Genomic DNA, 17844 nt, shown 5'->3' on the forward strand with positions numbered 1-17844 from the left:
GCCATAGGCCGGTGCTCTTTCTAAGGCCTCTATTTGTAATACCAATTTGCCGTGGGTTATCCAGGAATCCTGCCCCTGCCATCGGAAAAGGAACTCCTTGGGCAACTGGACATGTCTTCCCAATGGCTCCGTTATTGCTGCTACTATTTTGTATATCACTGTGGTAAATGCCTCTATGTCAGAGCGTTGAGCTCTGATTTGTTCTTCAGTGGAAGAGTCTACTATTACTGCCAGAATCCTGGTAAGAGGGACTCCAGGGGTAAAACAAATTATAGTAATTTCCAGCTCAAAATAGATACTTCTGTTTAGTTTAGCCAAAAGATCTCTCCTCAATACATTTGCTGGGGCGACCAGAGAAAATAGTAAGCAGCCATCAATATACCTCCCTCCTATCTCCCTCTCCACCTGCTTATTGAACGGAACCCTCATTGCTGCCCCAGAGAATCTTTCTATGTCCATTGATCTGTTAAAAACTGGGAGATCTCCCTCTTTGATGCAAGATCGGGTTGCTCCAGTATCCATGAGGAATGCATGCCTCTTATTATTGATAGCCACCGTCACAGTGGATTCCTCATCTCTCCTGTGCATCACTGACCAAACTGGATACAAGAGACTACTCTGTAGGCATTCTCATTGCGTGTACCCTCCAAAATATGTGCTTGAAAGGGGTTGCCTCCTACCACAGTTACACCTCCTTGTCCACCTTTGGGTGAAGTCTCCATTGGGGGAGCTTGGTGGCTTTGCTGAAGCTGCATTTGTTGCATCTGAGATAATATTGGGTGCTGTGTATTTTTTTCATCACCACCCCCTTTTCTGAATCATTTTGTCCACCATAAGCGTGGAAGGGTATACTCAGATGTGAGTCCCTTGCTCATTGCACCATCAGGATTCAAGCAAGCCGGGCCGACGACGGCTGAAATGCCAGAAACCAGTCCCCGGACGCTTGTTTCCTTCCCAGTATAAGAATTGGCTTGATAGTTTGGTTTGCCCTGTTCCCATCATGCACTGGGACAGGAACAGACTAATTTGCATGTAGCCAGGTTCTGAGCTGGGATGGTGCAGTGAGCTAAAAAACGGTGATGGATCAAGCCCTGATCTTTGGACTGGGTAAGAGTGGTCTGCTTAATTCAGAAACTCTGTTCATCACCACCCCCTTTTCTGAATCATTTTGTCCACCATAAGCGTGTAAGGGTATACTCAGATGTGAGTCCCTTGCTCATTGCACCATCAGGATTCAAGCAAGCCGGGCCGACGACGGCTGAAGTGCCAGAAACCGGTCCCCGGAAGCTTGTTTCCTTCCCAGTATAAGAATTGGCTTGGTAGTTTGGTTTGCCCTGTTCCCATCATGCACTGGGACAGGAACAGACTAATTTGCATGTAGCCAGGTTCTGAGCTGGGATGGTGCAGTGAGCTAAAAAACGGTGATGGATCAAGCCCTGATCTTTGGACTGGGTAAGAGTGGTCTGCTTAATTCAGAAACTCTGTTCATCACCACCCCCTTTTCTGAATCATGTATTTTTTTGTGGCTGGGGTATATGTATTATTTATGGGGTTGCCTGTTATAGCATTACTGGATTCCATGGCTGGTTCTAAACCCCTGACTTTCCACCGTGTTAATCCTGTATCGCGGTCCTGCGTTCTCTAATAAAATGTTCATATCTGCGACAATAATGACATGTCTAATCTATTCTCTGCAGATCTATCCTTCCTCTTCCTATACATCCTAGCCCCCCTCTGCTATTTCCTTGTGCCTTTGCACTATTTTGCTGATTTGGGTACAGTTGTTGGGTGGTCCCTGGGAGCGGCCCCACACACATTGCAGTCATCTGAGTGATGGCTGCTACTACAGCCCCTTTCATTGCTCCCTTACTTTCTTGTGTTTGGTGCACCAACTTGGCAGCTGCTCTCTTACCTCCTGCTTGTTCCTCTAGTTACTTTTTACAAAAGAGTATTGTGTGCCTGTATCTCCCTCCAGGGTTTGGCCTCCAATGCCACTATGTTGTTGAGATTATCCTGCACATCAGACGGTAAACACTTCTTTACTATGTTATAGAACAACACCGCATTTTCCCGTTATATCCCAACCCTGGCCTACTTCTTAAGTCCATTTCTCTTTCATTCTGCTGATGAATTGTTTGGGGTCCTCATTTGGCTGCATTGAGTGAGCCATAAGGGACCCAATGTCTGGCCTATCTGGGTACATTTTCCTCGGCTGGTCCGGGACTGCTCTCCGGACCAAGTTAAATGAGGACCCATCATACCTGGTTTCAGTAAGGGTGCCATTTCTCACTCCAGCCTTATGGAAGACCATGTCTTTCTCATCAACTATAAGGGAGCGAAGTCGACTCTTTATGTCCTCTATTACCAGGATGACGCCTGCAGTATGTTTCTGAAAGGTCCTAATCCACGTCTCTGATCCCTCTGTGGGCGGTGGCAACAGCTTTTTGAGGTCTTCTTATCTATTTGTGGCTAGGGAACACAATGAGGTGCCTTAGGTCCCTTACGTATCGGGTGCATCTAGTGTACGGGGCAAAGGGATCATTGGCATTATGCTGCCTAGCATACTATTGTCACACACGTACACTTTTAAACATATCGGTGTAGTCCCAGTCTGGACCCCCTCTCCATGAGTGATATAATACTCAGTATTTTCCATGTCACGTGGATCAAAGGGCCCATCTCTTAGCCATGGGCTTATCTGTGGGGCTAAACTTTCCGTCCACTTTGTTAAATTGCCTGTATAGGGTATGAGATTATACCAACTTTTTTCCCCTTTGGATACTATCTTATTAGGGGTGAGGTAATTACTGTGTGGGGCAGATTGAACACTCATCTGTTGTATTGGTCTGGAGCAAAGCGTCAATCCCCCGATAACCTCATAAGGTCTCATTCCGGGATATGGCTGACCAGATCTTCCCTGGAACTGCTTGAGTTCTGTCACTCGGGTCGACTAATGTTAGAGAAAGTACCCTGCTCTCCTTCTCCAGGGGTTTTTATAAACAAAGTAATATGGCTGTGTGACCCCATTGATCCATCCATATGGTCAAGGTCAATGAGGGGCATCTCTGGGTGCTATTGTTGTAAGTGGGGCGTCTAGCCTCTGGTGATTGAAGTATTTGACCCTTGTTATCTACATGACTATGCATAGAGTCTATTCTGTCTTCCATCCTCCCAAAAATTTCCTGGATTTGTTCTGATATATTATTGCAAAGTTTTTGTCTCTCTGTGTTCTTCACGTCTCTTCTGTCTTCACTTAGTGACAACCATTCCTGAATGCTTTCCGGTGGAACTATAACGCTTCCCTTCTCCCTCTGCCAAGGTGGCAAATTATCCTCTGTCTTTTTCGGGTCCTCATCTTTTCCTCAAGGTATTTGTCGTCAGGCCATACCATCAGCCCTATCTACATAATCATTCCACCTTATATCTCCTGCATCTCCCTTTTGTGGGGTAGGCACCTGCTCCTTGACTAACTTCCTGTTATGACACTTTTTTGTAATAGGGGTGACGTTGCTGATGAGTGACTGCTCATCATTGCCCCCTGGACCCTGCCCTTTGTCTCTAACCTCCTGGGGAGAGACCCGCTCTAAATGTAATGTAATTTGTGCAATTTGTGTAATTGTCCTGAGAATGTAGTCTCCCACCATTGTTTGTTGTTTGGGAGTACTCCTGTTTTGGCTATGGTATATGTAAGTCAACTAGGGGGTTCTTTCACAGGTGGAGGAGTCACAACCTCGGGATTCTTGAATCCGACCACTACTTCCTTAACCGCGCTAGTAGATAAATGCCGGGTACCTTGGGAGAGATACTTGCAAGATCATACAGAGGTTGGAGAGCAGACTGGTACAAGATGTGTCGGTATTTGAAGAGTCTCTAGACTTCTCAGAAAAGACTCACCACAAGGATAAGGTGGCCTCTCGGGTCTGCAACTTAACTCCTGTACATTAACTTTTGAGGTGCGTTGCAGAATGTTTTAATATCTAATCATCGAATGTTCCCTCCTGTGGTCAGGGGTATATATGTCGCTAGTTATCCGTAAAACATGCTTTACAGTGTTTCTGTAACCTTTTCTGATCACAGGACAGGTCATTGTCATGTGTTCTAGGGAAGTCTCTATAGTCCCCGTGTTCTGGCAACTTTTGAAATTTAGGTTTTTATCTGTTCACTTGATGTTTGACCTTTTTAAAAACTTCAGTTCCTGAAGTTGTACACTATCCCTCATAAGATCAGTAATCTGTTGTGTATTCGTTTAGTGATAATGTCAGTTTATTACTTAAATATATGCTATGTGTCATAAAATTACATTACCCTGCGGTCATGTTCCTGTTTACATGTATATTCATATATGTATTACCAATATGTTTTCCCCTTTGATATAAGTGCCTTTCTGACTATTTTTAAATCTGTTACAATCCTTTGCCCAAAACACGCTGGTTAATATTTGTTGGTCACTTCCCTCTATACTCATGAGGGATTACTTCATTCCATGGACATCACAGGATCACTTCCAAATGTAAGGTCCAGGATCATCCCGTATCGCGGTCCTGCGTTCTCTAATAAAAGGTTTATGTCTGCGAGTGTTCTGTTCTTACTCAGGGGTAAAGTTTAACATCGGCCTTTTGGCCATTCCGCGTGACCAAATGTCAGAACATACATTGGATTTCCAATTTCGAATCACCTATACTGTCTTGACCCCTTCCAACATTACACCGAGATTAACTCCCTACTGACTATACATTGCACTTAACTAAAATTGTGCTATATTACATACACAATCTGGCATGTGATTACACATTACATTTCATCCACATTTACCATTACTAAAGAGAAAAGTCATATAATATAAAGACATGAAAGGGATTCTGTATGGTCCTCACCTTAAAGACAGCAACTCCGGGTCCTACTCGCCCCGTGAATAGGCAGAACTTTAGAGAGCACGGTTCTGCTTACCTTGTTGTGAATGCGCAATAGTATATGCAGTGCGGGTAGGCGGTATTCCGGGGGCAGCAGTCTGATAGGACGAACAGGACTCCTTGCTGGTTTGAGAAATGTGGGGGGGAAACTGGACTAAAGAGACCGGACCTCATTGGCAAGTCAAAAGTAGGTTTAGTCACAACAGCCGGGGGATCAGGCACCTCCGTAGAGCTAAAAAGCTGACCTCAAAAAGCTGCGAGCAGGCAGCCCTTTATATAGTCCCAAATATGCTGACTTCATACATATTATCTCAAAAACCGGTAAGTCACAGAATAATACGAGTTCATACTATACATTCATATAAACACTACATCACCTGCATCCTTAAACTTGTCCTCTCCTCAGTTCCCCTTATCTTGATCCTAACTGAGCTTTGATGAAACCTTAACCTTCCCTTCTCAAGAGTGTATATGTTTGTTGTTCTGTTCCCAAGACATCTTATCTGACTCTGTATACTCTTGACTAAAGATATATTTGACTACATATTTTCTGAACCACGTCTCTGCTAACAATGGAATGGAAGACGTGCTTGCCCGCTGTGATCCTAAACTCTTCAAGGCTGGTTAATCATGTTTTCCAATTTAACTAAAACTTGCTGATCTTGTGTTCTGCTTTCTGGTGAACTCTCATCTACTTTGTTTCTTTGTGAAGCTTAGGCTTGTAGTGCTCTTTAACTGTATATAGTTCTGCAATTCTCTGTACATTAAAGAAGTGCAGGTACTCATTACATGACCGTACCTTCCCTGCTCAAAGCACTTTCTTTCGAGCACAGGGTACGCTGTAGTGCAGTGAGCTGATTAGTGCAGAGCTGTATAGTACGGTATTCTGAAGTGCCGTGCTACCTAGTTCTGTGTTCTGACTAATGCAACATGCAGTTTTATGTAGTGTTTAATGCCTGCTTAGCACAGTGTTCTGCTTAGTCTTGTGTGTTTTCTAGTTTACAATGCTATGTAAATGTGTGCCGTCTAGTACAGTTTGCTCTGTGGTGTAGTGTACTGTCCATGGTCAGTCTGTTATGATAGGGTACTGTCAAGTACAGTGTTCTTTCTGGTGTAGTGTATCACCTAGCACAATGTACTGTCCCATGATGTGTGCTCACTTGGACACTGAACAGTCTAATACAATGTATCATTTAGTGCAATGGGCTCACAAAGGCAGCATTTCATACAGTACAGTACACTGTCTATTACCATGTACATTCAAGCCTAGTACAGTGTTTGATGTAGCGAGCATGTTGTGTAGTGCTCTGCTCTGTCTAGTACCCTACCCTGTCTATTGCAGTGTTCTGTCCAGTTTACTGGGCTGTCTGGCACTGCGTGATCATCAGCAGAGTCTTTTGTGTAATGTAAAATCAATCCGGGGAATTGTATGCGCGCTACTCACCCATGAGGGCTTCAAGGTGCTGGGGGGGATGTGGGCGGCAACTCTGTTCAGTCGAAGAGCCAGGTCTTGAGTGTCTCCCTGAAGATGTTCAGGCTCTGCGGATGCGCAGGATTTCGTCGAGGACGAGGAAGGCATATCGAAGGTTTCTCTTGGGTAGGTTGGTGGGTGTCGTGGAGGCTTTTGTAGGCATAGGTGAGTATCTTGAATGTACCTCTCTTCTTAATGGAGAGCCAGTGAGGTTCCGCAAGTTTTGGGTGATGTATTCATGTCGAGGGCTGCCGAAGAAGAGTCTGGCTGCTGTGTTCTGTATGGTCTGTGTTAGACCTGGCACCTTGGCGTGAGTTTCCCTTCCTCTTTTTGCTGATGTGCCTCCGATGTTTTGCTGGTGTTCGATGCTCAGGGCACTGCGCCACGGCCAATCCGTGCCGCAGTGCAAGTGCTCCCAATGTAAGAGTGTATATGTGATTGATTTCCATGATTCGCTTATTTGGTTTACTATCAGTCCCCAGTAACGTGCACGATGAGTGCCGGGGCTTGTAGATACAAATGCTGCTGGTGGGCTTGCAGCGCTGATTGCGCCACCCACGGAAGCGGCCTCGTAAGATGTGCCTCGGGTCCGCCATTGCTGACCCCGCGTACAGTCTCGTACTGTCACGCTGATTGCGCAAGTGCCCACACTTGCCAGTCCCTGAACCTTCCCTAACCTTCATATCAGTCACCCCTATGGTAGGCCTACGGGCAGGGTGCGTTGCGAGCGTAAGGTAGGACAAGCCTAGAGTGTGGCATGTCCTAGTAGTGAATTGCTGCCCTTTTTGGTTCTTCACTATTGAAGGGCTACCTGTTCTCTTAGGCCAGACGAGCTGTCGGAGCTATTACACGCTATAGTCCCGGCAGGCTCCGGGAACACAGTAGCAGGCCAAGTTTAGTATGCCTGAACTCAGAATAATAAAATACTTCCTTTAGTAAGGTTTATTTTAATATCCTGTGTTTGCAAATGCTACTTTTAGAAAGTTAGCCTTTGCTTGTCTAACTGTTCAACCGCCTCTGCCAGGATGTGTATCTGCTGTCTGGGTTTGTGTGAGTGACAGGGCTGGGAGATTCCCGGTGATAGTCGGGTGCTCCAGGTGGTGAATGGGGTGCTTACACCAGGATGGGTGGGCGGAGTAGTCCTTGACTCTGAAGAGGGTTGTGCACCACCACCGCAATGCTGGCTCCACCGCCCGCAGAGCGTCTGATGTCTCTGCCCTGAACTCTGAAAGAAGACGGCAGCGTCCTGTCAACAAAGTACTCCAGAACTGGGTTGAACCAGGCTCAGGCCCCCTGTCCTGCAAAGGCAAAAGAATCGCAGTATAAATGTAGGAGCTCCGCTCCTTACAGATCAGATCCAGTTTTGACCACGACGAACCTCTGCCTGACTAGAAGGACCAAGAGAACCTGAAGGACGGAAACCAGTCTGTATCCTGTTAGACTGGCCTGCAGTGGTGCCTTGCTGAGAACGGAGAGGAAAGGACCAGAAAGGACTTAGTAGACTTGTGCCTGAAACGATCTCCAAGGGCTTGATCGAGAGCTTGCCCCTGAACGGAACCCCAGGACTACTGGGTTCTATCTGCTTGTGCCCGTCTGCTGTTGGGCCTTAGTTCAGATTCCCTCGCCAGAGTTGTGACTCGGGTGCCTTCGCCCCTCCCAGGTCGTGACAGCTCGGAGCCTGGTCGCCCCGCCGTAGAGAGCCCCGCTCATTCTTGAGTCGCATTCCGCTTCAGTGCCGGGCCGCCTGCTTTCTTGTCACCTCGCCGCTAACGGAGCGCGATTGTGTGCCTCTCATCTCTCCAGCCGGAATCTGCACGGAGAGCATCTCCATAGCCTCGGACGGTCCGTACGTTGCAACGTACCCGACTGTCTCGCTTTGCCCTCCTGCATACTAAGGCTCGTGCCGCACCTCAAGAAAGGCCTCCCCGTACAGTGGTACTGGAAGCCTGGTGCTGCACCCGTCTGCCCGAGAACGTGACGCCCCTCACAGATCCACGAGTACGACCCAGCGTGCTAAGAAGTAGTACGCCTGCAGGCCTGAACGGTGCCTCGCCCCGTGAGCTGCATCGATCCCGGATCGCCGCAACCCTCCACAGTCTAGCTCCCCCGCCTCGCTCCTCGAGGGGGACCGAGCCGGAGAGATCCTCTGGAGAACAGTCGGCCTAGTTCGGGGTCCGCCCTCACCAGCCGCGCCTGAAACGCCTTGGACTTCCACAGCAAGGTACACTTGAACTCCATCCCGAGTTCATATCGGATCCAGGGTCCGCAACGTTCTTATTTCCCTGTCATCGTACCTTGCCGAACTACGAACATTGAAAGACTAAGTTTGCCTATTGTAATCTGGTGGCCTCCATTCGCTAAACATTATTGTCGGTCTTGTGATAATCCTGCTTGAATATATCTTTTATATAAAGTATACATATTTTTGATACAACCATTTGACTGGTGTCCATTTGTGGTGGGTCAGTGGGTTTACTGTGTATGATCATAAATGCTTAACTTACTATCGCCCTGAAGATTAGCCTTGTCTGCTCGCGCCACGTTACCTAGAGGGTGAGCAGGGGTTAGTCGAAGGAGTAGTTCCCTTGCCCTGACGATTGGGTCTCGGGGTCCCTGCTTGTCACAAGTACCTACCTGTGCCAACCAGAGACCTTCGGGTTCCAACAGTCTGGAGCTGTTGATCTTGGAGTAGAGGGCGTTTCCTTAGTCCAGTCTGCTAGTTATGAGTGCTTGGGTGACTGCCTTTCTTGATTCGAGATCCATTTGAAGGTCTTTTGAAGGATGCAGTGGGTGTTGAAGCAGCTGGAGGCAGTTCCGTTGACCTATTGGGTCATGGAGAGGGAGGAGTCTAGTACGATGCTGAGGTACCGGGCGTAATCCGTTGGGGTGTGAGGGCTGCCGAGGGCTGTGGGCCTCCAGGTGTTGTCCCATGCAGAGGGAGAGTATCCGAGGACAAGGACCTCAGTCTTCTCCGAGTTAAGCTTCAGGCAGTTGCTGCTCATCCAGGATGCGACGTCTTTCATTCCTTCTTGGAAGTTGTCTAGTGGTGATGGGGTCCTTGGTGAGGGAAAGGATGAGCTGGCTGTCATCGGCATAGGATACTATACTGAGTCCGTGCTGTCTCACGATGGTGGCCATGTAGCTGTCGAAGAGCGTGGGGCTGATCGATGAGCCTTGGGGTACTCCGCAGTTGATTTCCGTGGGTTCGGAGGGGAAGGGTGGTTGTTTGATTCTTTGGGTTCTGCCGGTGAGGAACGAGCGGATCCAGTCGAGGGCAGTTCCTTGTATGCCGGCGTCATGAAGGCTGGTGGTGAGTGTGCGGTGGGAGACTGTGTCGAATGCTGCCGAGAGGTCGAGTAGGATCAGGGCCGTGGTGAGTCCTTGGTCGAGGAGGGTGTGGCAATCTAAGTGCTGTGGTTGCTGCGGAATCCAGATTGGGAAGGGTCGAGGATGAAGTTTTCTTCGATTAATTTTTTTAGTTGTGTATTGACTGTCTTCCTGGTGACTTTAGCCGCGAAGGGGAGGAGGGACGGTAGTTCTTGAGGTCTGTAGGATCTGCTGAGGGCTTCTCGAGCACGGGTCTGACTTCTGCTAGTTTCCAGTTATCTGGAAAGAGGCCGGTCGTGAAAGTGGTGCTGATGGTGCATCGTAGTTCTGGAGCTATGGCGGTGGCAGCTCTTTGGAAGATGTGCAGTGGGCAGGGGTCCATGGGGGGCCCTGAGTGGATGACTTCCATGGTCGAGGTGGTGTCTTCGGTGGTGACTGGGTTCCAGGAGGAGATGGTGGGTTGGCTGGCGTTGCTGGAGTCGGGTGTCTGTTTGTTGAAGTTGTCATAGAGGCTCTTGATTTCCAGATTAAAGTAGGATCCAAGCTTTTTGCAGAGGTCCTGGAAAGGGGTGATGTCCTTGGTTTCGCTGGCAGGCTTGGTGAATTCCTGGATAACGTTAAAGAGTTCCTTGGAGTTGCTGGAGTTGGCGAGGCTCTTGTTGTGGATGAAGGCTCTTTTGGTGGATCTGATGCATTGGTGGTATTCCGCCATGGTGTTGTAAGTGGTGCGGTCTCTTATTGTCTTGCTCTTCCTCCAGTTCTTGTTGAGATGCCTGCAGGTGCATTTAGATTCTTGGAGTTCGGCGGTGAACCAGGTGGCCTCCCTGGGGCGCTGTCTGTCAGGGTTACGTATGGGTTCGAGTTTGTCTGTGCAGCTGGAGATCCATCTGTGGAGTTCTTTGCTGCCAGGTTGGCGTTGGTCGAGGTAGTGGGGGCATTGTGGTTGAGGGTGGAGTTCAGCTACTCCTCCTTGACTTTGCTCCAGTTCCTTCATGGAGGGCATGGTGTAGGTTTGGGCGGCGTGTGTTTGTCGACATAGAAGTGTACGCAGTGGCGGTCTGTCCAGGGGCGTTGTGTGGTGTGGCTGAAATGGATGTTTTTGCCTCCCACGAAGATGGGGTCGAGGGTGCGTCCTGTCCTGTGGGTAGGCGTGGTGACTAGCTTTTTCAGTCTGATGTTGGCGAGGTTGTCCAGGAGGGTGGTGGAGTTGGGGTCGCTGGAGTTGTCGAGGTGGAAGTTCAGGTCTACGAGTATGTAGTCCATGGAGGTGATGGGGTAGGGTGCGATGAGGTCGGCGAACAAGGCGCTGGGTCTGAGGGGTCTGTAGGTGAGGGTTCCGCAAAGTGTGGTTCTAGGGCTGGTCTGGACCTGCAAGTGAAGGTGTTCGTTGTGGAGAAGGAGTCGCTCGTGGTGGAGGTGGAGAGTCGAAGGGAGCTCATGTGTGCGATGGCAAGTCCACCTCCTCTGGGGTGGTTGGGGCTGTCCTTCCTCTGGATCTTGTATCCGTCAGGGATGGCAGTGGCAATGTCTGGACAGAGGAGGCGTTGGTCCAAGTTTCTGTAAAGAAGGCGACATCTGGTGAGCAGGTGTCTAGGAGGTCCCAGATCCCTACAGCTTGTTTGTGCAGGGATCATACGTTGAGGAGGATGCAGTTTAGGGCTCCGAAGGGGTTGGTGTTTGTAGAGGGGGTGGTTTCTGCGGAGGCATGGTCGGAGGCGAAGGTCTGGAAGCAGTGGTGGCAGGAAACTGGCCGTTGGTGGTGTTCGGAGCGGACCGCTGGCAGTTGTTGTTCCTCCCTGGGTTGAGTGCGAGGAGGGCTGCTGTGTCAGGTCTGTGTGCGGTCGTAGAGCCAGGGTTGCTTGCACTGTTCGCGGATGGGCGCAGACAGGCTTTCCTTTGGTTAGTGTAGTGCGTGGTTAAGCAAAAGTTTAGTTGTATGAGCTGTATAGCACAGTGGGCTCTATAACCCAGTGTACTTTGTAGTGCAGTGTAAAGTTGGCAGACTTTGCTGTACTAGACATGTATGCTACCCTGTGCAGTGTGTAATTCAGTGCAGGGTGCTGTGTAGTTCTGGTTTCCACTAGATCCCCGCCCCTTCCCCCCACCACACTCTACTGTTCAAGTGCAGCACCTCATGATTGCAAAGCTTCTGCTACAATAAAAATATTCTGTAGAGGACCCTGCTTCCCTTTTCAATTTAGAGTTAAATTATTCATATGAAACATATATTAAAGTATAAAACCAAGTTTGAGTTTATTTGTGTCAATTAATCTTTAATTCTGAATCTCTTGTCTGCAGTGATGGTGACTCTGGATCCAGACACAGCTCATCCTGAGCTCCTCCTGTCTGAGGGGCGGAGACGTGTGAGAGAGATGGACACAGCACAGACCCTGCCGGACACCCCCAAGAGATTCTCAGAATACAGCTGTGTGCTGGGAAGCGAAGGGTTCACCTCAGGCAGACATTACTGGGAGGTGCAGCTGCTGCAGGAGGGGGAAGAATGGGCATTAGGGGTCGCAGCAGAGTCTGTGAACAATAAGGGAGAGTTCACATGGTCACCTGAGGAGGGAGTCTGGGCTGTGCAGGGGTTGAAGGGTCGGTACGAGGCTCTCACCTCCCCTGAGACCCCTCTGTCCCCTCGTGAGAAGCTCCTGAAGCTGGGGGTGTATCTGGACTATGAGGGGGGGCAGCTGTCTCTGTACAATGCTGACTTCATGGAGCTTCTTTACACCTTCCCGCAGGCCCCCTTCACACAGAGGCTCTTCCCGCTCTTCTATCTCTGGGGAGGAGCAGAGCTGAGGCTGGTGTAGGGACTGCACTCTTCCTCCCCACACATACAGCAGCAGAGCTGAGGCTAGTGTAGGTGTTGCAGCCCCCCACACCCAGTAGCAGCAGAACTGAGGCTAGCAGCAGAACTGAGGCTGGTGTATGAGTTATGTCTCGTCTCCCCCGACACGTACCCTTTAGCAGAGCTGAGGCTGGTGTAGGCACTGCACCCCCCCCCCCCCCACACACACACACACACTCATCAGCAGAGCTGCGACTGGTGTGTAGGAGCTATGCCTATAACTTGTAGCAACGCTGAGACTGGTGTAGGCACTGCACCCCCTAGCCCACGTGCACACACTCCCAGTAGTAGAGCTGAGGCTGGTATAGGAGCTGCACCCCCCCCTCCCCCCACACACACACACTTCCTCCCCGCAGTGATAAAAATGTAACAAGGCGCACATGCAGAGATGTAGAATAATAAAACACTCCTTTTAGGGATAAGTCTCTTAGGAAAGGCCAAGTTATTAGGAAGTTTATTTCAGCTTTAAATGGGCCACTGCCCCAGCCGTCTGCACAGCGCCCCCAACAGGCTTGTTTCCGAGGTGATAGACAGACAGTGAGGAGTTCAGGGAAGGGCGGGCTGATCGTGGTGGTGAGAGAGAGCAGATGGGGGTCAGCACCAGAACAAGTTGCAACAGCGAAGATCAGAGCACAATTTATTTAGAGACAAATGGGTTTTACATACAGTTCATCTTAATGATGCACTCATGTGATTTTATTGTGAAATTTACACTCCGAACAGCACCATGCACCTGTGAAGTTTACTGGTTGGTTTATGTCTTTGCTACTTGTAAATAATAAAATTGCAATTATTAAAAGTTTTGAAAAAAAGTCTTACTATTTTATCCCAGTGTAATATTTATTGGTTAAAAAATGTGTTTTTTTGTTTTCTGTATTTTCGTGAATTTTTACCTGGATTTTCATCATATGACGATAATACTTTCATGTTCAGGTCTTGCCGCATGTTCTTTCCCTACGAGATCTGTTGTTCTTTATAAAATATAAAAAATATAAAAAGGCAAGGGACCACCCTGGGAAGGAGACGGTGGCAGTGTCTCCAACCCGCTTGCCGGTCAGCCTCGCTCTTGAGGATTGAAAAGATCGTGATAGTTATTGTGTCACTTTTATAATTGAACTTGCACTAATTTTTAAAAACTGTGTACTATTTTTAAAATTGGAAACCGCATTTCCCGCACTCATTTTACAGCAACACTTGCCTCTAGACACACTCGTGTGCCTTCACAGTCACTGATAGCGCTGGTTGCCGCCTCCCACCTCCCATTGTAGCAAGGGGGTGGTAGGCATTTGCGGCACTTCCGGTCCCACTAGGAGCGGTTAGCGCTCTAGTGGCTGAACACAGGGCTATATAGGCGGAGCACCGGAGGAGCTCGCTGCGGGAAGGAGACGGTGGCAGTGTCTCCAACCCGCTTGCCGGTCAGCCTCGCTCTTGAGGATTGAAAAGATCGTGATAGTGATTGTGTCACTTTTATAATTGAACTTGCACTAATTTTTAAAAACTGTGTACTATTTTTAAAATTGGAAATAGCATTTCCCGCACTCATTTTACAGCAACACTAGCCTCTAGACACACTTGTGTGCCTTCACAGTCACTGATAGCGCTGGTTGCCGCCTCCCACCTCCCATTGTAGCAAGGGGGTGGTAGGCATTTGTGGCACTTCCGGTCCCACTAGGAGCGGTTAGCGCTCTAGTGGCTGAACACAGGGCTATATAGGCGGAGCACCGGAGGAGCTCGCTGCGGGAAGGAGACGGTGGCAGTGTCTCCAACCCGCTTGCCGGTCAGCCTCGCTCTTGAGGATTGAAAAGATCGTGATAGTGATTGTGTCACTTTTATAATTGAACTTGCACTAATTTTTAAAAACTGTGTACTATTTTTAAAATTGGAAATAGCATTTCCCGCACTCATTTTACAGCAACACTTGCCTCTAGACACACTTGTGTGCCTTCACAGTCACTGATAGCGCTGGTTTCCGCCTCCCACCTCCCATTGTAGCAAGGGGGTGGTAGGCATTTGCGGCACTTCCGGTCCCACTAGGAGCGGTTAGCGCTCTAGTGGCTGAACACAGGGCTATATAGCCCTCGCACCACCCCTAGCGCGCAGCAATCGCGCGCAGCCCCGCCTAAGACCCGCCAAAGAGCTGCCCGTCTGCGCCCGTCCGCGACAGGACGGGGCCAGGGGCCCGCTACTCTGCCGCACTTGGTATTATGGACGTTCCTACAACCGCCCCTCATATCAGGTATTCTGCACATGTCCTACTTGCCCTACAACCCCAGGACAAATATAGTTGTACTAACAGATTGTCAATATGTCCCGAAGGGCCTTTCTCCTGCATTTTATGTGGTTTTCAAGCTACTCATTCCCATATTATAGTTGGGCGCCCCTGTGATAATCCTGATATTCCTAAAGGTTGGAAAAGTTTTCTACTAAATGTAAGGTCCCTCCCTAAACATCATACATAACTCTGGGACACTATGCACAGCATTAAACCAGAGATTTGTTTTATTACTGAAACCTGGCTCAAACCCCACACTATCCCCGCTATCACCTTAGGAATACCTATGGGGTATAAAATTCTTCGCCAGGATCGGCTTGAGAAAGTAGGAGGCGGGATCGCCATTATATATAAAGATACTCTGAATATTAGGGTTCTAGAACAAGTAATGCTACCTACTATGGAAGTAGTAATCTTTCATCTAAAAGCTAGCCCTAAGGTACACTGGAAAGGGGTACTAGTATATTTTACTCAGAGACTTCAATTTTCACATTGATGCTGCAGACCATCCTGATACAATAGCACTTTTGACAGATCTTGCTCTACTGGGCCTTCATCTTCGTAACAATGGTCCCACCCACACAGGTGGTCACACTCTGGACCTAATTTTTACTTCCCTCCCTAAAGTTTACTGTCAACCCCCCAAGTACATCTACTGGTCTGATCATAAAATGCTAGACTTTTCTTTTCTGTATCTACCTGAATCCACTAACCACCTTATTACACAGCCCATTAAACGCAGACCATGGCATGAAGTCACTCCTGCCAGTTTCGCACAAATCTGGAAGCAGCCAGTACTTTTAAACTCGGATGATGTCGAGACATCTCTCTCCAAATTTAACTCCACTCTGGTGACAGCCATTAACGTACTGGCTCCTCAGAAAACGGTTAAACAGCCAACTATGGCTAAGAGGGAAACTTGGTACACTGAGGCCCTCAAAGCAGAAAAGCAGGGATGTAGGAAATTAGAGAAGCGATGGAGACGGACACGTAAGGGGGAAGACAAGGAACGATATCTGGTAGCTATGACCACTTACTACAAAAACATAAAAAAAGCGAGGAAAATTAGTCTTACCTCCCAAATAATAGAGGCAGGCAATTCTACTCGAGAGCTATTTAAGGTTATACAGGCCTTCACCAACCCAGTAATGTGTGAGAGCCCGAATGTTTTTACCCAAGATCTCTGCAATAAAATCTCCCAGTTTTTTGAAGATAAAATTGAGGGGATATATACGAAAATTATGAAAGTCTCAGACCCTCTAGAGACTGTGGCCTCTGAAATCTCTCCAACGGTGACCCTTGGGAATACCCTTTATGTAATCCCAGAAATAACTCTTCAACAATTGACCACACTTATTAACAAAATGAAGACCGGCTCCCCCAATGACTTGATCCCTGCCAAAATGATTTCCCCCCCTGACGGAGTCTTTAGGCCCCACTATTCAAAGACTAATGAATCTCTCCTTTGCCGAAGGACAACTTCCACAACCCTGGAAAGAAGCGGTTGTGAACCCCATACGCAAAAACACAACCCTACCTTGGTCAGAGCTATCCAACCTCCGCCCTATTTCCCTCCTCCCTTTTATTAGCAAACTGGCTGAGAAACACGTTAACACCATCATTTCCAGCTTTATCGAGGCGACAGGGGGCCTGGACCAATCACAATCTGGGTTCAGGCCCAACCACAGCACTGAATCGGCCCTCCTCTCGGTGACTGATAAGATCAAAATGTCACAGGACAGAGGGGGTTCCATGATTCTAGTGCTGTTGGACCTGTCCGCGGCCTTTGATACCGTGTCTCATAACCTCCTTCTCAGCCGTTTGCAGGGAGTGGGGATTGGAGGCTCAGCACTATCCTGGCTGGAGAGCTTCCTTTCCGGGAGGTCGCAATCTATTAGCCTGGGCCCCTACCGCTCCACCTCAAGGGTGCTCACGAAGGGGGTGCCACAGGGCTCATGCCTTAGCCCTACATTGTTTAATGTATATGTGGCCCCCCTTGCTGAGATTGTGCAGAAGTATGGGTTCACACCGGTCTCCTACGCTGATGACACCCAGCTCCTCTACCCTTTCAGCTCCCTTGGCCCTAAAGTCAAGGAAAACTTTGCTGAGGGTATGAGGGCAGTGTCACATTGGATGGCCGCAAATTGCCTCCAATGTAACGTTGCAAAAACAGAGGTTATGCTCTTCGGCAAAGCAAGTCTTCTGTGGTCTCCAGACTGGTGGCCGCTGGATTTGGGTCCAGTTCCAACATCAAAGCCACACGTTAAAAATCTAGGGGTAAAAATCGACCAAAAACTGACCCTTAAGGAACATACCAACCACATTGCAGGACTGTGCTTCCATACCATTGGCCTTCTAAGACGAGTCTTCCCGTATCTCCCTGACATCTACAAGAGGACACTCGTACAGGCCCTGGTTACCAGCCGTCTGGACTACTGCAACGGCCTGCTGACATTAGCAAACGCAGATGCAGTAGGCCGTTTGCAGGTAGTCCAGAATACTGCGGCTAGACTGGTCATGAGTGCACCGGCTAGGACTCCCTCTAAGCCCTTGTTGGATGAACTGCATTGGCTCCCTATACGGCAGCGCATCAGTTTTAAGATATGCTGTACGGTCCACAAGTGCTTATATGGGGATAGTCCTAAATATCTTTCTCAATCATTGGAGCTGTATCAACCTAGCCGGTCACTCCGCTCAAGCAACCAAGCTCTTCTGAAACCCCCTGCAACAAAAAAATCCAGACAAGGAGACCGAGCATTCTCCTCAGTCGGCCCTGCCTTATGGAATAAGCTTCCAACAGATCTGAGAATGACCACCAACCATCTCTCCTTTAGAAAAACATTAAAAACTTTCCTCTTCCGGGAAACATTCCAGCTCCATTAATCTCTCTCATTGACTCTGCTAAATGTTCAGGGCTGGCAAAACGGCAAAGCGCGGAGATACCCTTACGGGATTGATTCCGGCGCGATATAAGAAATTAAATAAAAAATAAATAATTACCATTAACTGGCTTAAT

The 17844-nt window shown here is 48.5% G+C and overlaps 1 protein-coding gene across 1 annotated transcript in view; it reads left to right on the plus strand.

Annotated features, from left to right (window-relative positions):
• LOC144754215 (E3 ubiquitin-protein ligase TRIM39-like) overlaps window positions 1–12720 on the plus strand; it is a 189130-nt gene extending 176410 nt beyond the window's left edge. Inside the window, exon 6 of the mRNA XM_078641800.1 lies at window positions 12007–12720. Coding sequence (XP_078497926.1) covers window positions 12007–12518 — 512 coding nt within the window. The 3' untranslated portion in view covers window positions 12519–12720. The remainder of the gene's footprint in view (window positions 1–12006) is intronic.
• Window positions 12721–17844: the final 5124 nt, after the last annotated feature.

The sequence above is a fragment of the Lissotriton helveticus genome, chromosome 5_1 (assembly GCF_964261635.1).
Source record: "Lissotriton helveticus chromosome 5_1, aLisHel1.1, whole genome shotgun sequence".
NCBI lineage: Eukaryota > Metazoa > Chordata > Amphibia > Caudata > Salamandridae > Lissotriton > Lissotriton helveticus.